The sequence below is a fragment of the Pyxicephalus adspersus genome, chromosome 12 (genome assembly GCF_032062135.1).
Source record: "Pyxicephalus adspersus chromosome 12, UCB_Pads_2.0, whole genome shotgun sequence".
NCBI lineage: Eukaryota > Metazoa > Chordata > Amphibia > Anura > Pyxicephalidae > Pyxicephalus > Pyxicephalus adspersus.
In genome coordinates this window covers 12216518-12233923 of record NC_092869.1, presented here as the reverse complement: position 1 = coordinate 12233923, position 17406 = coordinate 12216518, and the positions used below count along the sequence as shown (strand labels likewise).

Sequence of the window (17406 nt, the reverse complement as noted above, 5' to 3'; positions counted from 1 at the left end):
GGATAAACACTAGTGTCCCAGTGCCACTGGCAGCCATGCACGCCCAAGCCATCACACTGCCTCCGCCATGTTTTACAGATGATGTGGTATTCTTTAGATCACGAGCTGTTCCACGCCTTCTCCATGGTTTTCTCTTGCCATCATTCTGGTAAAGGTTGATCTTGGTTTCATCTGTCCAAAGAATGTTTTACCACAACTGTGCTGGCTTTTTTAGATGTTTTTGAGCAAAGTCCAATCTAGCCTTTCTATTCTTGAGGCCTATCAGTGGCTTGCACCTTGCAGTGCACCCTCTGTATTTACTTTCATGCAGTCTTCTCTTTATGGTAGACTTGGATATCAATACGCCTACCTACTGGAGAGTGTTGTTCACTTGGTTGGCTCTTGTAAAGGAGTTTCTCTTCATCATGGAAATGATTCTGCAATTATCCACCACTGTTGTCTTCCGCGGACGTCCAGGTCTTTTGGCGTTGCCGAGTTCACCAGTGCTTTGTTTCTTTCTCATTATGTACCATACTGTAGATTTTGCCACTCCTAATATTGTAGCAATTTCTTGGATTGTTTTTTTCTGTTTTTGAAGCTTAAGGATGGCTTGTTTCACCTGCATGAAAAGCTCCTTTGACCGCATGTTATCTGTTCACAGCAAAAGCCCCCCCCCCCCCCTCAAATCAACTCCAGGCCTTTTATCTGCTTAATTGATAATGACATAACAAAGGAATTGCCCACACCAGCCCATGAAATAGCCTTTGAATCAATTGTCCAATTAGTTTTGAGCCCCTGAAATGAAGTGATTGTGTAAAAAAAGGCTTTAGTTCCTCACATTTTAATGTAATCTTTTTTGTTCAACCCACTGAATTAAAGCTGAAAGTCTGCAGTTCAACTGCATCTGAGTTGTTTCATTTAAAATTAATTGTGGTAATGTACAGAACTAAAATTAAAAAAAAAAAAAAAAAAGTTGTCTCAGTCCCAATATTTATGGACCTAACTGTAAATGAAAAATTCCAAAGTATAATGGTAATTTTGAATGCTTACCCATTGTTGCAAACTTTATTCATGGTAAAATCAGGAACTGTAGATGTAAAAGCAATATTCGGGTCCTTGCTGTAAAGTGGAAGAACTGGTTTCTGAGGACAGGGTTTTTTGGCAGATGGTAATAAAACGTCTGCAAAAATAAAATAAAATAATAGAGGGTGAGGGATCATAAAATAATGTTGAATTAGGTACACCAGTCCCATTCTTACAGTCCAGCTCTAGGAATTCTGATGTTATTCCTACACTAATTTAACCTGCATGCACATAATGGATAAAAAAAAAGTGTCCGATTTGGTTACTCACTCCGTTTTTAACTCTAGGCAAAGTAAAAGGTCCGTTTCATCTTTTGAAGCCCTAAAACAATCTCCCGAACATTTACTTGCTCTCCAACCCTAGTCTATCTCTTCTGAAACATACCTAGTTGTTATTGCCACACAGCCAGGTGTACACCCATTTACAAGAAAGTTATGGAACCAGAAGCATGAGTATGGTGCCACCCCTGAGAAATGTACAGAAATCACGTCCAACTATACTGCAGTCTTCCCAGTTATTACCAAGTGTTTTATTATAAGTTACCTCCTATTCAGAATAGCTATAAGGACAGGCTAGCCAGATCTCTGGGTGTAGCCAATGTCACAGCTACTGGTATAAATGCCCACATTGGTAGATATGTCATGTATAAACTGTCTTTCTTTTTCAGCTCATACACTCTTTACGATACAATTTCCTGCTTACAATGATATAAAGGTAAGGACTCTTGGGGAAAGGGCATATAAAATAAACATCTTTGAAATTGTGTGTATGGCATTGTAGTTTTTGCAAGGTAACTTGGAAACTGTACACTGTGCAGAAGATATGTATAGTTAAGACATCAATAAGCAGCCAAGGAAATGTATGTAAAAATGATACACATTTCCTATAGACTTCACTTTGATCTTTGAGGGACCATTGAAATGCATTCCCTTCATAGTTTTCAAAACACACACACACACACACACACTTTTTGTAGTCTTTTAGTTTGTACATCCTCAAGGACTTCTAAACATAAAAAGTTTACATTTGTAATAAACTCCTTTATTTCCAACCCAGATCCCGGATGGTTGTGTTCATTGAGTCATATTATGGGTTATCTGTGCAACAAATGTGTTGGGCAAAACAGGTTCAGAAAGGCTACCAGCATACTTCAACACTTTACCAATACATACAGGGAGCATAGGGGAGACTACAGCAAAGTCATTTTCAACAGACAGTTATGTAAACTTGTATACTGCTTTCACTGCAATAGTATTCTAGGTGGAATACAGGCACCAGAGGAAAAAAAACACACTGAAAAGCCAGATTTACCTGATGACTTCAGTGTCTGATGTCTAAGAATAGGTAGTTTGGACTTCTCCATCACTGTATGCTGGATCTTTCGTAAATCCAAAGAACTGTCATCATAAAAATAAAATTATTTACTAAACTTCACAGTACAGTTTTATAGTTCTTTACAGCAGAGTCCAGAGAGGAAGAGGAGGAAGCAGCACAAGTAGCCAATCAAAAAGTGTTGCAGTACAAGAGGTATATCCATAGGAGAAGAAGGCAAAGTGAAAGGAATGCACTGCGGTTTGCTGCTTTTCCTTGTCCAGTTACTGGTAGGTATGTGAAGGACACCTTTAAAGTGTAAATTAAACTGCTGCTTTAGGGCCCCTTGCCTTGTCTGATAGGGCTGCACTGTGTGGAATAGCCATGTAAATCTCAGAAATTGTTGACTGTTGGCAGGTAAAACTGTTTTCATGCATGGATTTTATTTGTGTATTTAGTGGTTTGCTGGAATTCAGCTTTAAGTCTATGGATGCGGCACAGATCTGCAGGGCCAGGCAATTTAATCACCAATATTTATGTTGCTTCACTGACCTTAATTTTCTATCTGACTCCCCAATATTCTTTAGGATAGATGGTAAATGCCCTTTATATTTGTAAATAGCCTACATCCCCACCTACATCACACCAGTCCAAGGTGTTCTGGCCAGGTACACACTCCTGTAAGGTCAGGATTTTAGTTCCACCTTAAAGTAGATGTGAACCCTCATCATTGTTGCTGCTCAGGGTTGTAGATTTCCTGTAATCCCTTTGCAACTACTTCCTGTCTACATGCATGCGCTGCAATGATAGCTGCATGACAATTTTGAGCGATGGTTTCCTGATGGAGACAACAATGGATCATCAGGAAAAGTCACCTATAGTCTCTACCAAAAGGTTATAATTAGTAGACAACGTGTCCTCTATAACAGGAAGTGCCTAAACAAAACCCATTACTGGCAAGAGGGTTACTCGGATACCACCACCATACTCATTCACTATATGGCACAAAATAAATAAAGGACTTCTCACCCCACCCTAATCCCTTTTAATGGAGGGTTTCAAGGCAAGCGATGCACACAAAGGATGCTGTAACTTTAAATATGATGACTTTTTAGCCATAAATACACTCACACTACATACACATATATAGTTTATTGTCACCGAGACAAACTTTCATCCCAGCTGAAAATCTAGCAGCTGTCTCCAACATTGATCTGTCCAGGTGCAAGGCTGCTCAAATTTACTATAAAATAAAAGGGGGGGGGGGGGGGGCACTTGCCAGTCCCCATCCCCTCTCCATAGAACTGAACGGTGTTGTGTGTACAGAGCTCATTCTTTATAGCATTTGTGGAAATGATCTTTCCTGATCATTTCCAGTGACATCTAATGTGTGTACAAGGCCGAAAGGAAAACCTGGCCAGGGTCTCTTCTGGTGTCATCAAGGTGAAGAGTCCCATTCCCTGCACATTTTACCTTCTATACAAAAAGTATTAGAAGCTTTAGCAGTATTCTGAACCCCCTCGATTTCTGTCTGATAGACAACAAGCTACATCAATTCCTCCACCACTGATCTGTGCTGTCCATAGCCCTCATTATTCTCTCTTTCAGCCATCAAGCCTAGGCATCATGTGCAGGTATTGCCCATGCATGCAGTACATCCACTCCTTTAATCTAAAACCTGTACCCTATATGCGGTAGCCTCACATGCATGTGGTTGTGGGTTCAGGATCGTGTAATCAGGTTTTAGCTTGATAAGTTGGATAAGTTTACTTTTATAATGTGATATCATCCTATTTTTTTTTAGCAGTAAGCATTTCTCCTGTTCTGCACACGCTGACACTGCACATGCAGAACAGAAGAAATGTTCATTGTTCAAGTGGAACTAAACAAATAAAAAGATGACAAGGCAGGTTGTGTTGTGACCAGTCAGGTAAATAGAAGGGCAACCTGTCTGCTCACCTGTCTTTCTACTATTTTAGTTCTGCTTTCACAATTAGATTTCGGTAAAGTTTAAGGATAAATACCTAAACACAGAATTTTCACTTTACATAAAAGGGTAGACAACCCTTTTTTTAAAGTACAAATTCTGTTTGTGTTTTTATGAGTGCAAAAAAAAAAAAAAAAAAAAAAAAAAAAAAAAAAAAAAAAAAAAAGTGCAGCACTGCACCCTTAATTCTCAATTGTCTAGGCGATCAGGAATGAATGGGAGCACAGAACCGCCTGGACCCTCTGGGTAGCGTTTCAGGAATCTGATGTGTTGAATACTATGCCTGTCCCCCTAATACTGTTCCCTCTCTCCCTCTAGTAAGTAATGTTTTTTTCACAGGTACCATTCTATTTGGACCGAACCAAGGACACTACAACTGGGACTTTTTACCGCCTTTTTAAATTTGCTGCTAACCTGGACTCTTTGGACTTATGTATATTTGAGACACTCCCTCCCATACTCTGTTTTGGCCCTCCCACCCCCTTTGGTGTCCAGTGTTCTCCCCAGACCCTTTTAGCTGGGCGCACCACCCAGCAATTTATAACAACCACCCGGCTGTTTTTGGGTGGTTACTGAAGTTTGGTCACAAATCAGGGGCTTCCACCCGCCTACAATATCTTTCCACCCAGCTTAAAAAAAAATCTGGGTTGAGCACTGGTGTATTTACTCAGTATTGTTTTGTAATGTTTTAATGTGTTAAAAATAAAATATGCGTTTGTGCGAAAAAATTGCCGATCTCACACATGGCCAGTCAGATCGGCAAGTTTTTTTCCAATCTACTTCCCCTGACTTTGTGCCTGCACACTGCGGGATCACTGACGCAGGAATAAGAACACGGAAACAGAGTTGAGATAGCGGTGCCTGACGTTCTCTCTGGGCCAGGCTGAACAGATACAGGGAGGTTGCGGGACCCGATGAATGAAACCACCTGACAGATAGACTGATCTGTCTGATCGGAGTTAGTTTTGGGTTTACTTTTGCTTTAAGTATGCCAGATGTTGGCAAGAATGAACTTATGAACTTTTCAAAACTTTTAAATGCCCCAAATAACATCCACATGTAATGCTGAGTGTGATGAAAAGAAGTCACCCTGCAAAGCTGATGGTGTGCACAGAAAGCAGAGAAAGCAATGTCTTAACAGGAGAGGAGCCTGCAGATCTGTGCAAGACTGAAGGCTGGAGTTCTGCTTTAAGTTAGTAACAGGGTCACTTCATCCCAGTGTTTTCCCATAAACTTTGAATATGGTTTATTCATTCTTACATTCACCCACCACACCATGTGTAAGCTCAATTTACCCAGTTTTAGCTTGTGAAGTCATGTGACAGCACTGTGTCTGAGCAGCCAATCAAGAGCGCGGTCACAAGAGGTAAGTGACACGCCCCCTCATACCCACAAGTACAAAGAATGGTTTATGGCCATCGGATGCCGCAGCCAGAATTACAGGAAGCGGAGCTCTTGGTGTCACACAGGCCGCGGTCCTACCCAGAATACACAAAGGTACACTTCATAGGAAAACATGCCAGTCAGAGCTACTAGGAAGCACCCTCACCACACAATGCCCAATAAATTATACTTCAATAATCCTCTTGCCCCCTACTGAACCTTGGTTGACACAAGCAAAGAATAGCACGGTCTTCCACACACTAATACCCGCATAATGAAGCTGTATAATGTTATGACATTCGCTAACACACATTATTCGCCTTCTACCTACTCACACCACTGGATTCTCCTCTCCCTCCGCGGCTGTTTTCAAATTTGTGTGATGTCACTTCCGCAAGCTATTTCCGTCTATAAACACTCTCGGACATTTTCCCGTCGACTTTTCCATTTTCAAATAGCGCTAGGACTCCAGAAAAATGGCGGAGCTCAGTATAGACTAAAGTCGTCCCAGTAAATGATAGGCGGAGGGCGAACACGTGTTCAAGCAGGTGGGCGTGGTGAACTTAGCGATAAATGTATATATGTAGAAAGGAGAGAAGTGAGTGTGAGGTGTTTATTGTGTGGAGGAGGTGTGGGATGCTGTATTTAGGAAAGTGCTTCTCTTGTATTGAGAAAGTACACGGAGTAGCTTTTATATCACATATGCCTATCCTGTCAGCCTTTGCTACCGTCAAAGTAATATGTTTTGTTTTTTTCTTTCCCAAATGTCAGATAATAATGCAATGTTCTGCAGAGGTTCGGCAATAAACTCATGTCTGTGTGCAGAGCATTGCACATTTGGGTTACCCCCTGGAGATATACTTGTGTCCACACTGTGCAGAGCATTGGCCAGGCTGGTGGTGTACAATACTCTGCAGAGTAAAAAGAGGCATGCTGTTAGGGCAGTGTTTTTCAACCTTTTTTGGGCCACAGCACATTTGTTTACATTGAAAAAATCCTGGGGCACGCCACAAATTAAAAATGTTACAAAACGACACTCAGTAACTAATTATCTTGTATCTAAGAATAAACAAGGCACAATTAAGCTACTTACTGCCACCCTCTGACATGGAAGAGTATTACATTACTCTGCCAGTCACTACAGCACAGACACTCAACAATGGTTGATTGGATAATTTCCCACGGTACACCTGAAGATCTCTAACAGCACACTAGTTGAAAAATCACTGTTCTAAGGGTCACAAAAAATGCGTGCGATACTCTGCAGAGTAAAAACGGCATGTTTCTTTGGGGTCACACAAATGTGTGCAATGCTCTGCAGAAGTGGACACAGGTATCTTCTAGGGATCATGCTAATGGTATGCAATGCTCTGCAGAGGGGACAGGTGTTTTCCAGGGATCATGGTAATGGTGTGCAATGCTCTGCAGAGGGGGACACAGGCACCTGTTTTTATTGTATTCATTGGGTGTCAGTATAGATGCTGTAACCAGGCTGCTGCTCTGCTCCCTATTCAGGAATACATCAGTCTCTTATGGCCAGCACTTCTCAAGTAGCACTGTCGTTTTTGACCTAGTCATCTAAGCCATTAAGATTTGTACAGAAAGTTTTGGTGGTTAGAATTATACAAGATGCAGTTTACTCCTGATATGATTGAAATTGCTGTGTCTCTAAAGCTGCGTACACACTTCCAATTTTTGTCGTTGGAAAGGATCTTTCACGATCCTTTCCAACGACAAGGGAGTGCACGATGCATGAACGGTGCTGTACATACAGCACCGTTCATGCTCTATGGAGAGGGGAGGGGGAGAGCGACGGAGCGGCACCCTGCTGCGCGCTCTCCCCTTCCCTTTCATTAGGATCGGCTGTCGTCCATCGTCCGTGGATCCGGCAGGTCGGTCGTTCGGACGTTGGACGACACCGACTGTACACACGGCAGATTTTTGCCCGATAATTGGCCGATGCCGATTATCGGGCGATAAAAATCTGACATGTGTACGTAGCTTTAGATATGCACTTTTTTACTGTGGTTTATGGTATCTTACTTCCTGCATGACAATGTTATCTTTCTGTTTTCATTGTAGGGGATTCTGCCTCTGGTTCTCCACAGTCTTCCAGGACACTTATCATTATCTGCTGTACTCCAGTTCTCATCTTCGCTCAGCACTTCACAGCTCCCTGAGCTTAAGCAGTCCTCACCACCTTCTCCTGATATTTCCAGGTCCATGATTAGGGAAACAGAATCATTGGTTTCAGTTATAGAATCAGCCAAACAACAAGTAACTAAACTACATTATTTCTCTTGTGCAGGGGGTCATTCCCCTTTCATGTACTATGCCAGGCTATATGATTTTACCATAGGAGGTACAGTGTAAAAGGTGAAGACTTAGTAGCATTTTTCTTGTAAAGTTCCCCTTCCAAAGATATTAAACTAGGGCCTTTTCCCCACCCCCAGTGCCTCAAAAAGCAGGTGGGGGTTATATGGGGGAAAGGCTTATGGTGGAATCTAGAAGCTCCCTTTATTGGGGGTATCCACATATTTGCCCTCCGCTAAGGAAATAAATACAAGGGTTTCTATGTCTGGGTCAGTTTTGGAAGTTAAGAGGGTGAAGGAATGGAATTTAAAAAATGCAACAGACTCAAGATTTGTTCTTGTTTTCAGGGTTAGTACTAAAGCCAGTGGTTGTAATATTTGATATTTATATAAATATTATGGCAATAGGGAAGTTAGTGTTAAAGGAAAATAGAGCCAAACAGTTTCCTAAAAGAAATTATAGAAAGCATTCCAATAGGCATATCCGGGAAGACACAAAACAGCTACTATGAAGTACCACAAAACCTAAGGCACCTGGGACTCTTGGCTTGGAGGAGTGACAATGGAGTGTCACAGCAAGTAGATTGGGGCAGTCACTCACGGATAAATCTCTCAAGAAGAATGCACAAACTGTAATTCTGAGAGGACCAGAGAGAACAAGGCTGTCCAGAAGATGGTTCCAACTGCTGGGAAGTAACACTGTATGTAGCAGCCAATGGTGCTGTAGATGGAAGCAAGTTTAAGGAAGCAAGTTTAAGTTTAAGGTTAAGGAAGCAATAGGATTTCTTTGTAATATCTCTACAGGACAGAGAGCTATGATGACTGAACATGATAAAATTATCATCAGCGAATCATGAAATAAAAAGCAAAGGTTATGTAAGGGTGATGGAATCGGCTCCCTCAGGAAGTAGTTTCAGCAACTACTATAAAATGCTTTAAGAAAAAGCTGGATGTTTTTCTAGAAGCACAGAATATTACTGGGTATCAAGGCTTTAAAGTAAAAATAACAGTGACTGTTGATCCAGGGAACATCTGATTGCCTCATGGAATCAGGAAGGAATTTTTTCCCCTGTTGAAGCAATTGTACCAGGGTTTTTTGTCTTCCTCTGTCTTCCTCTCTCCAACTATGTCCTATAAGGTTTTATATCTGGGATATGTTTATTTTCCCAGTGGTTGAACTTGATGGATGGAAATAGTACAAGAAACCTCTGTATGTAAAAATGTATACTGCTCCCAATGTCAAATGGAATCTAAACTGGAGAGGAGTTGGTATCCACCATCCACCAAGTCCCAGTTGTGGTTCTGAGGGAGACCAATGAAAGTAAACTGAGAGAAGTAGTTAGTAGTGGGAGGTCAGAAAGATCTCTAAACACATTTTGCAGGTTTCATATTCCCTATAGATGATGAGTTAGAATGAAACACTCCATCTATAATGGATATTTTAGGACTCCACACTGATTCAAGATATGTTTCAGAAAGTCAGTGAGATGTTGGATAGGCACTCATCATGCTCAAAGACTCTAGCCACCACTGGCTTGCTCATGATATCCTCCCTTGTTCTGAAGTAATAGAAATGACAAACCACTTGCCTCCGTTTTGTGAGCCCAGGTAGTACTACACAAATTCAAAATGTAAAGTGAAATCCATATTTCTCATTAAAGCCACAACAAAATCAACAACTCAAAAGACACTATACAAATGGCAATATTTTATTGATTTTCTGTCTTCTGACACCAATGTACAGCGCATAGCACACTTTTTCTAATATATTTGGTAAAGTGAATACAATGAATTTACCTCTTTAATGTAAACACCACACTATTCACTGCTAGTAAAGACATCTCTGCATTCAAAGCAAAAATAAAAATTGAAAAAGGTCAGTTTTAAAACCATTGAAATGTTGGCCACAATGTTTGTGATATAGTACTGCTATCAGATATACAGGCAGCATTATTTTAGCACCTCACAAAGCCCTTCTACAGTTACATTTATACCCCGTTTGATAGCAAAGCTTTTTTCCAGCTTTTTTTTCCAAGTCAAAGTACATAAAGTTCTTGATATATCTTTCTATACTGCTTTGTTCTAGGTTAGTTCGTGTTATGTTTAGTTTTGTTATCAATGCCATTTTCTTTCATTTTTAGCTGCCAATCCAGTGATCATTTGGTGATAGGAGGGTGATGTGGTAAATTTAGCTTTTGTTTCATTGAACCCTCAATATGAAAGTCCTGAATTGTGAAGTATTGAGAAGAGAGCCCCTCCAGCAGCTCAGTTCTTGTGGCCGCACAATTATCACAGACCAAAGAAACTAGGTGTCAGTTGGAGGTTTAGAATGTAATTTATTTTTTATAAATTTCTGTGCTGCTAATGTACATGATCTTATCACACAAATGGGAATGTTAATGTTTAAGGAGATAATGAAGAATCAATAATTTCCGTTCTGTTAATACCAGGGAACAAAAATAAAACTCAACTGTCCAAGTGTTTTGTTTTTCAAATAAACCAACCCAATAAGTCATCAGTTTTAAAGGGGTAATTGGTATTTTTCAGTTTCAATATGCTTCTGAGAAAGCTAGCTCATGGTTAAGCTAACCTATTAGCAATAAAATACTTTGAAACTCCATAATGTATTAACTAAAGGAGTAGAGTGTGTTCATTTTTTAAAGACTACCCAATAGAATGCACCTAAAATTAAATAAACCATTTTTGTCTTTCACACGGTTGGATGATTGTCAGCACAGATTCACCTCATTCTCTAATCTATGAAAACAATACTTTACTTCCTTAGTGAATCAGTCCCACTGAATTTAAATACCTATGTAAAGTGGAAAAGAAGACAAAAAGGTAAATCTGAATCCTGGTTCTGAGTTAGTTATTCAAACAATTATAGCTTTCAGACCAACAGCTTAGCCAGGCAACTGGTATTTTTGGAAAAACACTGCCATGCCTACCTGAAGTGTTTACTTTAGGTGCACTGCATATGACTTTTCCTATAGAAACTGAAAATGTGCATGTATATAAATGAAACATGAAGAAAGTTTCATAAGGATCACATACAGAAGAAGCTAGCAAATAAGGCACACGTTACACTAACTGGCAATCATCAGCTGCTAACAAATTTCTGACACAAGCATCACTATTACATATATCCTTTGTATATCGAGGAATGTACTTACAGTAAATGCATTTAGGCCAAAAAATTAAATGTTTTCCTTTGTTAAATGTTTTATTTCTAGATTGCAAAGCACAAAAACAAGTTGATAGAAATTTTTACTGTTTTTACTGTCATTTTGATGTTATGCAAGTACACAAAACTATATTTTATAAAAAAGAAAAGCTTATATGTACAGAATACGCTGCAATACAGTTGGTATATCATAAATGTGCATATGTAGGTCAGTATGATAGAAATCGGTGTGTAGACTCTTTTGGTTTACTTTGATTGTTATATTTTATTTTTGATTCTAGGCCACATTGTACTCATTTACTTGTTAGTTTATTACTGATTGAGCAGCGCAGTGCCAGACCTAAAGGAAGGTGTATGACCACAGCAGAAGGACCTCTTTCAGCATCCTTTGGCTTCTGCATAAATTGTTGCCTGTGTTACTATTTACTGCTATGTCTTTAGGTTCTCTTTAAATAATAAGAGTAGGTGGTAGGATGGACCTTTTTAGTAGATTCGACATTAGATTGACAAAAAAAATTTTACAAAACAAAACATTTACAATAACTGATCATTATTTAATTGACATTTTAATTGAACAACCATGAATGGCTATTGTAATGTACATTAAATGCATATGAGGAGTGAGAGAGACCATATTGGCAGAATTCCAATCAATATTTACTCATATTTTTTTAATTTGATTAATAAAAGACATTAATTGTTAACCTGATCATTCAAACACCTAACAATGTATGGCTAGCAGGGTTTTCTACAACTTTTAGCTGTTGTTGGAATACAAGTCCAAACCTGGGAGTCATGATTTACATTTAAAAATGTTTAAAAGTGCATTATTCTTGAAATATGTAAGCTGATATTGCTCAACAATGAGACCTGCACACATAGAAGCATATTCACAAGTTAGCATAGAAAATTGAAGATGCCTAAACCCATACAGTGTTTTAGCTGTACAAACGTTAATATAGTTAATGAAATGAGTGAACACACCATTCTTTTTTTGTAAAAACACAATTTGTACAGATTGGTGTATTATTGGTGTATTATGAGTGGTAGAATGCATTAGTAGTGGTACATACATACATGTATATTTATACCCTTGTGATCTAAAGCAAGCAAACCACTTTTTGTATTTTATACTGATAGTGTTGATCTTTTCTGAATATTCCTGGTTCCATGCCTGTAAATTTAAAATAAAAAAGTAACACAAAAAGTAGGCTGTGGTAGATGTGATGACAGATGAAAACAAAACATCTATTTTTTTCACGGTTTTATGCAGATATGAGAATGTATCCTGATGACTGACACCTATGGCCTGGGGTTGGCATTTATAGTTATGGTAGCCTTTGTAGAGGACTAAAGTTCACCTAATTGTAATAATGTATAATTTAATGTGATTACCAACCTTCCTTTGCCAAGTAATAGTGATTATCAGTGTTTGAATATACAGTATGAAGGGTAATGGGGCTTCATTGCTAAGCCACACTTTTTCAATTATAATTTCTGTATAGATATATGGATAATAAACTCTAGGCTCTGTTACATGGATTTAAAAATAACTCCAACCAACAGTGAAAATGTAATATTGTGTATGCCGCTATGTAAATTACTGCAGTTTTGCAGTCCTCAGATGTGGTGGGTGCATTGGTATTCCTTTTCAGCTTTACTTTTACATGGTGATTCTGCATTTAACACACCTAATGTCCCTTCTTGTCTTCACTCATTTCTTTACTGTATGTTTAGAGACAAGCATGGTTGTCATACAGTTGTCATACAGACTAAAACTAAAATGGAACTAAAATCCAAATTTGAACAATTGATGATGAGGCAGGTTTCTATTGCAGAAAGGGACAAGTGATGTCCCTTCTGCAATAACTGTTTTTACCTGCATGATCACCATCCAGTTTCAAATATTCCTGAGCTGTGCATGCTGGCAAACCCCAGCTTCACTTGTGCATGCCAGGAATAAATAAACTCCTGCAAAGACAGTTACATTATCCTGATTGAAGATCATTTTCAGAAAGAGAAGAAGGGCAAAGGTATTAGTGCACTACGATGTAATGGGAACATGTGAGTATCGCAGATTTAGTTGAGCTTTAAAGCATGTCTGCCTTTGTTCCTTTATAACAAATGACGGATTGAATTACCACAACAAAGGTTCTTTTGCCTTATTTTAGGCTCACAGGATGTAACAAGGACACTGCATATCTGTCAAAGTGGAAACAAATTAAGCCACTGCAACTAAGTGCACTAGTTTCTTTTGTAGACCAGTAAGAAGCTACTTATCTCAGCAGTTTTAGGATCACAATTTTCCTATTGAAAATGGTCTTCTGTTGGTCCCTGTTTTTTGCTACTAAATCATTACATCTCATTCTGAAAGAATCAGTATGAGGAAGGATAAATAGTGCCTATTTTATTGTTAATTATCTCTCAAAATAAAATCAGTACATGCAATTATTACTCTATTTTCGGTGTTGAGGAGTTTATCTTTCATATGAAAGACTTGCCAACTCAGTTAGCATACACTATTTATTAGGAAAATTGGGTGGACCTTTTGTAGACATCACATGAATTTTCTACAGAAACCAAATAATTCAAAAAAGGAGACAATGGAAATTACAAAACTATTTTGCAGTTCTTTTGTAAAATGAAAGTTCATTTGTGATATAAAGACATTTCAGTTGATATAGCCAGAGCTATTGTCACTTGATCTCCTTATCCATATATCAGGCATTTCTGGTTTGCTGTTTGGTAAAACAACAGGGTGATCATCATCTTGGTTTGACTGGATTTTCCATAACATATTGGTCTGCTTGGAAGATGAAGGTGGATCAAAAACTGTTTCCCTTAGCGCCAGTCTTAAAGTTTCTCTCTTGCCATTTAAATTTCCCCTTTCGTTGTGATAAGGGGAATCTGGAACCTCAAGAAAATCTGGTGAGCATCTTGCCGACTCCAGCTTAGTGCTCTGGTCGATATCACTAAGACATGTTTCATTTGAGTCAAGGGCATCAAATGAGCTACCTATAGAACAGAGGCACCTAGAATATTCATACATACGGATACTTCTTTCTGGAGAATATTTCACAGGACTGTCATCTTTAGGGCTTTGCAAGCTGTTGGATTGTGTCTGCATGTTGTGCACATGAACATGGTCCACAACAGATCCATTCCATGTTTTACTATTCATTCTCTGACAAATACATTGTCTGCATGATTCTTCTGGCTTCTCCTCCTCAGTGCTATAATTGCTTTGTCTGTAAGGAGAAGAGGTCTGCAGAGCAGGACAGTGGCTAAATACTTTGTGTCCAGTAGTGGTATCATGGATTTCTTGGGCTTCACCTTGAATATGATGTGCTCCTGTCCTAGCACACTTATTGTCTGATAACTGCATGTCCTCAGACAGAATTGACGGTCGTTTAGAAAGTCTACTGGTAGTGGTGCTGTTGTCAAAACTGTCACTAAGGTTCCGGGCTAATGGCTGAAGCTCATACTGTTCATTTTCTGTGTTGGTTTCTGGAACTTTTCTTAGTCTATTCTGTTTTTCGTTTCCACTGCAAGTAAAAGTGCCATTTGGCTTGGGGTTATCTGGATATTCTTTAAGTATGTTAGCACAAGGCCATAATATTTGTCCACAATTTTTCTGAGGGCCAAAAAAACAGCATATAGATTGGAAAAAAAAACTGGCAAAGCCACAGCTGATACATTTTATCATCATAATAAATATGCCAAGTTTTCTATATGCTAACACAGTTGCTGGCAACATTATTACTCCTGCAGAGAACATAGTAGAGGCCCCCATTGCCGTGGCACAACTAATTTGTTTGAGGGAAAATGCTACGCGACTGAGACGGTCAGAATGTGGGCACAGATGATATGAAATGCAATAGTTTACCGTGAAGTCAACAGAGAGGCCCACTGCAGCTGATACAAACAGAGACTCTACAACATTTGACTGCCATTCCAAAAGAACCAAGAGACCAACTGTAACTAGAACTGAGCCTCCAATAGAGGCAACAGAAAATAAGCTGAGTAAGACATTCCAAGTGGTTAGCAGCAGAACTACAAATGAAATAGCAATAGAGAAACCAGTTGTCATCATAATTTCAGTACTCAGTGTATGCTGGAGGTTAAATAGAGAAAGTTTGCTAGTAAACCATCCATTCTGGAGACCTGGTGGTGCATTTTTTATTTCATTTGTGAGCCATTGGTTTAGAGTATTATAAAAAGTCTTGGTCTTGCTGTAATTGAAGCTATAATAATACATAGTTTGAAATTCCAAAACCAAAGCAGTCAGGTTTCCATCGGAATTAAATCTGGTTCCAAAGTCATAAGACTCATGTCCTTCTCCTCCTTGTTCTCTCACCATCATTTTTATGCAGTGGAGAAACAAATCACTTGCATAAGGAAAAGAAAACTGATTACAGCATAGGTTGTGGTTTTGGTCACTCTGTGAGCATTGCCGACTTTCCATCCAGCGATGAAAATCTTCCATGAAACAAATGCTTGGCTTATTCTGATCAAAATAGTAAAAACTTTGATTTCTCACTTTGTTACAAAGTTCAAGAAGCCATCGCTGGTCATCAGCATTGTGAATAGTAAAAGTGGAATCTGTTACAAGTGTTCCATTCACTCTTGGATTGAGATGGTCTCCATTATCCACAGGCTTGATGCCCCATATAAGCCTAATAGGCATATGTTGCCCTTCTCCGTATTCCTGATGTTCAAACATGAACTGGTGGCAGTATTCAGCATCATATCTTTCGAATGGGTGACTTAATCGAAACATCTGAACTGATGAAAGATCTGAAGATGGCAGTCTTAGTTTAGGGTTAATACAGGCAATATAAGCACCACCAGCTGCAAGAGCAGCAAACCAACAGATCCAAATGTAACGAAACTTTATCACCCCACAAGGCAAGAGCTTCTCAAAGAGAAGCTTTGATGTTTCAGACAAAGTACTTTGTAAACTTCCTAACTTTTGGTGAAGAGACAAAAAAAACTTTTTATGGCCATTGCTGTTCCAGTAATCTTCTGGTTTATAGGTACAGTTGACCTTAATATACCTCTCATAAAGTACCATGGTAGCAGGCAGCCAGGTTAACATAAATGCCATGTTGACTAATACTGAGGTTCCCATGTATATAGAAAAACATCGAAGAGAGGTAATACTGCTCAAGTAGCTGCCATAAAAAGCAGCTCCGGTAGTCAAACAAGATACTAACATAAGATAACAAAAATGATGCATAGTTTGTTTCACCCACTGCAGCATGCCAGCTGCAGAGTGTTGTATTTTGCTGAGGTTCCAAAGGTCAAAGAACACAAAGGTATGGTTGGCACAGATACTGCTGAGGATGATAACTGCTATCAAGTTAACAAAAGGAAAGAACGTTATTCTAAAAACCAGCTTGTACAAAAAGAAAGAAATCATCAGTGAACCAATTACAGATATCATAACCATAAAAGTAATAAAAAAAGAACGCAGGTAAAAAGACATACTTATAAAAATAGCTAATATACCTAGGACTGGATACACAGTATCCAAAACAAGATAGTGGTGAAAAAGGTTTTGCTTTAACCCCAAGTCCATTCCAGTGATAGCTGTGTAATTATCAAAAAGCTCCCATGACTCCAAATTGTCCACATAAATATTCATCATTTCTGGCCCTTTCTTAGCCGGTAAAAACAGCAAGCTGTACTTCAGAGATGGGACTTGATAGTCTGTGGTCTGGGGGCTCAGAAAGTCTCTGTCAACTAAAAAATGAAGCAGTTGATATACTGCGCTGGATCGTGTACACTTTTCAGGCACTTTGGCACATTGAGAATGCTTCCCCCTCTCTGAACTTGGCCCTATGCACAACGGAGTGAGAGCACCTCGGTGGTAGTCTGGAGCACAGGAACGAAGAAGGACCAGTGTGTGGAAGATGTCACTCTGTGTGATTTCCATACAAGAGGACCGATTGTACAAAACGGATATGTAGTTCCCAAGAGACCAACTGGGACAACATTCCTTATTGTTATTGCGTTCACATATTTCTGAGAAAGTAGGGTGTGAGCGAATCTGCAAAAGAATTCAGAAACACATCTGCATGAATATATACAGCTTTAAATTTGGATCCAGTGCTTCCATCACTGTCTGGTTACAATAACATTACTCCTCCCTCCCTTGTGGCTAA

At 39.1% G+C, this 17406-nt stretch overlaps 2 protein-coding genes across 5 annotated transcripts in view; both read right to left on the bottom strand.

Annotated features, from left to right (window-relative positions):
• KNSTRN (kinetochore localized astrin (SPAG5) binding protein) overlaps positions 1–6184 on the bottom strand; it is a 12426-nt gene extending 6242 nt beyond the window's left edge. The window contains exons 1-3 of one of the 3 annotated variants that reach the window (XM_072427704.1): positions 6079–6184; positions 2374–2459; positions 1030–1159 (exon numbers count right to left, since the gene is read on the bottom strand). In XM_072427704.1, the coding sequence (XP_072283805.1) occupies positions 1030–1159; positions 2374–2425 (182 nt within the window). In that variant the 5' untranslated portion in view covers positions 2426–2459; positions 6079–6184. Of the gene's footprint in view, positions 1–1029; positions 1160–2373; positions 2460–5655; positions 5694–6074 lie in introns of those variants that run through there. The other 2 variants (XM_072427703.1, XM_072427702.1) reach the window with 2 other exon arrangements.
• A 3559-nt stretch (positions 6185–9743) lies between these two features.
• The window catches only part of DISP2 (dispatched RND transporter family member 2), a 29991-nt gene continuing 22328 nt past the window's right edge, over positions 9744–17406 (bottom strand). For both annotated transcript variants that reach the window (XM_072427856.1, XM_072427857.1), the window contains one exon: positions 9744–17291. In XM_072427856.1, the coding sequence (XP_072283957.1) occupies positions 13911–17291 (3381 nt within the window). In that variant the 3' untranslated portion in view covers positions 9744–13910. The remainder of the gene's footprint in view (positions 17292–17406) is intronic.